The sequence below is a fragment of the Etheostoma cragini genome, chromosome 14 (assembly GCF_013103735.1).
Source record: "Etheostoma cragini isolate CJK2018 chromosome 14, CSU_Ecrag_1.0, whole genome shotgun sequence".
Classification (NCBI taxonomy): Eukaryota; Metazoa; Chordata; class Actinopteri; order Perciformes; family Percidae; genus Etheostoma; species Etheostoma cragini.
In genome coordinates, this window is record NC_048420.1 from 14,279,177 (window position 1) to 14,284,117 (window position 4,941).

The 4,941-nt window shown below is 37.9% G+C and overlaps 1 protein-coding gene across 1 annotated transcript in view; it reads left to right on the forward strand.

Annotated features, from left to right (window-relative positions):
- The window catches only part of mtdha (metadherin a), a 6,117-nt gene extending 4,666 nt beyond the window's left edge, over window positions 1–1,451 (forward strand). The window contains exons 8-12 of the mRNA XM_034892941.1: window positions 65–136; window positions 327–454; window positions 789–902; window positions 1,042–1,141; window positions 1,269–1,451. Of these exons, the coding sequence (XP_034748832.1) occupies window positions 65–136; window positions 327–454; window positions 789–902; window positions 1,042–1,141; window positions 1,269–1,336 (482 nt within the window). The 3' untranslated portion in view covers window positions 1,337–1,451. The remainder of the gene's footprint in view (window positions 1–64; window positions 137–326; window positions 455–788; window positions 903–1,041; window positions 1,142–1,268) is intronic.
- Window positions 1,452–4,941: the final 3,490 nt, after the last annotated feature.

Sequence of the window (4,941 nt, forward strand, 5' to 3'; positions counted from 1 at the left end):
CTCTCTCTCTCTCTCTTTTTCTTTCTTTCTTTCTTTCTCAATTACCATCTGACTGTTTTCTTAGACCCAATATCAAATTCAGTGGATCTGAAGTGGGCGAGGTTCCCTGATGTTGATGATGAATGGTCTGGATTAAGTGAGTATTTCAGCAACCCATTCCATGAAGCACAGCTTACGAAATAATAGCGGATCATTTAAAGTAAAAGCTGGGCGTGATTTTGGGAGAAGAGACCCAAGTCTTAACATATGCAAAAGTATCCATTACTCGACAAGCATACATTTTTCTTTAATTTGTAATTGTTTTGTCTCCCATCCTGTTATTTTAGATGGGGTAGTAGCAGTGGACCCCAGCTCTGACTGGAATGCCCCACAAGAGCACTGGGGAAACTATGAAGAGCCCCCTGTGTTGGTGACCTCAGCGCCTCCATTGAAAGAACAACATGTCCCCAACAAGGTATCACTGACACCCTGCCAAATCCCCCACATGGCTAATTACATCTGTTAGACATCGCTAAATTATCCCGGTGTAAGGCCTTTTAGGTCTTAACAACAAGAAGGCTTTGCTTTCGTATTCTGGATTTTATTGCATTGTTTTTTATTTGGCACCGTATTTAGGAAGCAACACACAAGCCAATATGTTAAATATTTGTCAAAATAGATCCTCTATGGTGATATATACTGTATATTCTTTGAGTGTTCATCTCATAAAGTAGCCCTTCTACCATTGACATCACTGTTACCAGAACCTGTGTTCCTTATTTTAAATGGAATGTCTGTTTCTGTTACAGCCAGTATTAGAGGATGAGAAGGACACTGACGATCCGTCCGGTGGAGCAGCCAAATCCAAGAAGAACAGGAAGAAGAAGAAGAAAACAGAAGAGGAAGCTGCATCTGAGGCTCAGGCAAGGAAACAAAGCTGTGAGATTAATATCATCCACAAAAGTTTAACTTTATTTATTCTATTTATTTGTACATATTCACATCAAATGAATGGAAGCATTTGTTCTGTTTTGTGATGTCATCGCATTTCTTTGACTATAGACGGGGAGCCCCCTTCCCCTCGTCAATACAGTACCCAAACCCCAAGAGCCTCCTGAGCCGGCCTCCAAAAAGCAAAATCCCAGCATATCCTCTGCTCAGAGTAGGTTTCAACAGCTCAGACTCTTATTTATATTCAATCACAGAGATGAAATACATGTTCAAACAGTATAGTAATAATAAGATGGTTATAAACAAAGCTTTATTGTTCCTTTTGAATCTACTTGCAGGGAAATCTGAGCAGATTGTGGAGCCTCTGAAGCCCTCCCTAAAGAAAAAAGTCCGAAGGGAAACATGAAGACAAACAGGTCTATACAAAGCATATGCAAATGATTGTAACATGTGTCCCATGCAATAATTACCAGTTAAGTTTCTTTCTGAGATACATTAACAGGTTATGAGTTACTCAAACACAGACAAAAACAAGCAGTGAATATCACCTGCTTGGCTAAATATAGTGATGAAATGTGGTCCTGTGGACTAAAATCTTAACTAATTTGCACTATTTGCTACACTGCAACTGAGTGGAGTTTCAGGGTAGGTTGACTTGCAGTGGAGGTACACATTTATGTAACAATTTTTTATGGCGTCAAAAGTTGTTGTTTTTTTCCTCCAAGAGTGTTTGTTTATAATTATTAACCCCAAAAGTACAAACTGGTTTAATTTTTTTGTTTAATGAAAGTTGAAGTATAAGAGAAGCATACATTTTTGCTGCCTAGAATATTGCACTTTGTTTTGTTTGCTATGCTTCCGCCCCTATGTCAACTGTCAATTACTAAAATCTGAGGAAGCAGGTTGCTCAGATTAGGATAAATTCCGATTTTTTTTTTACTCACGAAACCCATATGTAAATTAAGATAGATAGGTGTTGCTGTAATCACCCTTGTTCTTTACACTGGCCATTAAGTGTTAACCTCAGAACAACCAAGTGCAATGTAGAAACGGGGGACAAAACTCTGCATTCCTCATTTTGCGCAAAAATACATTATAAAGTAGATCTGATACTGGTATGAGGGTAGCTGTATCTAAGTGAGTAATAGTGTCTAAATAGATGGGTATTTTCCAATGGAATGGCCGGTTTTGGATAAAATTCTGTCTTTGTGTTTACTTGCTGAGGTCTAAGGTCACATATAAGTGTGTTGCCATGACAAAAGCCTGACTATAGACCTACACATGACTGCCAGGACAAAGGTTTGATTTGGCTATTCTCAAACTGCTGAAGCCTCATGTTAGTTTTGGGGGAACTTTAGCACGTCAAAATTGCATTTTGTACTTGTACATTGTAGTCAGTCTATGAAGGTATCGTTACACCGCCTGCATGGACAGGAAAAATGATTACAGCGACCTACTGTATATCTCTCTCAACAAACCAATTACATGCAACTGTTTTAAGATAAGATTGCCTATCCTCTAAAGTAATATCTCCCTAAATCTGTCCTTTGAGTACAAACACTCACTGCAGTGTAATCCACCTCTTCGCTGTCCATCTGTGTGATAGTATGCACCAAACTATTATTATTATGACAAAATATGGTTAAATACACCACTGCCTAAGCTTCAGAGAGGTGGGAAAATCGTGCGACACTGAAGCAGTGTGTTTAACTGTTTAGAGCACACTACCAGCGGAAAAGTTACTGGTCATCACTTCTGGATCAGATCATTTCTTTAAAGACTACTCTAAATTAGAAATGTGGACGTTGTAGTTGGATTCTGGATTCACACTGATTCATTGACGGTTATGTGAAGAACACAGTAACTGATATGAACCACCAGGAGGCCTCGTAATGTGAATGAAAGGACTAATGGGACCATCCCACAAAGCAGTAGCACTATTAAGTATTGTCCCTCTACTTTTAACATTCCAGATGTATCTTTATCTGACTAGACTGTGCGTTGATTTTTCTAGAGACTTTATGGTATCTTCTGCACTCCTATCTGATTTATAAAAAAAAAGAAGCATTTTTCTTTCCCTTTTTGTGCTAGAGAAAGCCATGCCATATGTACAGATTGTAAGGGCTTTTCCAGTTCTGTCATTGCTCTGTGCAAAAGGCTGTATTGAGCTCCTATTGAAGCTGAATAATAGTTTTTTTACTAACCTTTCGCAGAATGTGTAATTTCTTTTGGTTTGACTGGACTTCCAGGATTTATGTTGGGTGATTTTTATTTTACATTAATTGAGAATGAAGACATACATTGCGATACGATAAAGAGCAGCTTTAATTCCACAATAAAGTTGGTTTTAAACAAAACACACACACAGTAACACATTCATTAAAGGAATTTAATTCCACTGCCTTAACCTGTAGTTGTATAGAAAACACATTGACATCCTTTTTTAGAGTTTCCAACCAATTGCAAGTTTTGATGTCAGAAATTAATTTTGTCTTGCATGACTTTGATAATAGTACTTGTGTACATGAAATGAAAGATGTCTTGCTTTTACTGTAAGTACTTGGTCCTGGAGTACCACACAATGTGTGTGTGTGTGTGTGTGTGTGTGTGTGTGTGTGTGTGTATATGTATATTATATATGTATATACATATATATATATATACACATATAATTTAATAGCTTTTTTAATGATCAAATTGCAGCTTATCCGTGGGCATCCAATGTAGCGGACATTAACGGGAGCCTGTTGTATTTAAAGAGCCTTTGTGCATCAAGCTGTCGATCAGCTGCTGGTGATGAATAGTTGTTAGAGCTGATAGAACAAAATAATATGTTGCTGTGGCTTCAGGTGGGCTTTTTTTGTTTACTGATGATTCAAATGGATTCAATCAATGTATTTATATTCTTGTCTCCAGGACATGTGAATGATTTTGTTTATTGAGGAGATGCAAATGTTATTTCTGTTTGTTAAAAATGAAAAATAAATAAGAATTGCTTGATATCACATATATTTTTCTTAAGGTTGGAAGCTTAAAAGTAACACAACAGCAAGGTATTGGATATACATATATATAATTACGTGTGTGTGTGTGTGTGTGTGTGTGTGTGTGTATATATATATATATATATATGTGTGTATATATGTATGTGTATATATACGTGTATATATATATATATATATATATATATATATATATATGTCAGGACAAAAGTTTTGTTACATCTCATTCAATGAGTTTCCTTTATTTTCATGACTATTTACAATGTAGATTCTCACTGAAGGCATCAAAACTATGAATGTTCCAATTCATATTATGGCAAGAACTTATCAGCTAAGTAAAGAGAAACAAGTGGCCATCATTACTTTAAAAAATGAAGGTCAGGGCACCCAGATAGCTCAGTTGGTAGAGCGGGTGCCCATGTATAGAGGTTTACTCCTTGACGCAGCCGTCCCGGGTTCGAATCCGGCCTGCGGCTCTTTGCTGCATGTCACTTCCCCTCTCTCTCCCCTTTCATATCCTCAACTGTCCTATCAAATAAAGGCCTAAAATGCTAAAATGAAGGTCAGTCAGTCTGAAAAATTGCAAAAACTTTGAATGTGTCCCTAAGTGCAGTCGCAAAAACCATCAAGCGCTCCAACAACTGGCTCACATGAGGACGGCCCCAGGAAAGGAAGACCAAGAGTCACCTCTGATGCTGAGGTAAGTTCATCTGAGTCACCAGCCACAGAAATCGCAAGTTAACAGCAGCTTAGATTAAAGACCAGATGAATACCACTCAGAGTTCTAGCAGCAGACCCATCTCTAGAACAACAGGTAAGAGAAGACTGCGTGAATCAGGCTTTCGTGGTCAAATAGCAGCTAGGAAACCACTGCTGAGAGGCAACAAGCAGAAAAGATTTGTTTGGGCCAAGAAACACAAGGAATGCACCATCATCTACACTCACCGGCCACTTTATTAGGTACACCTGTCCAACTGCTCGTTAACACTTAATTTCTAAGCAGCCAATC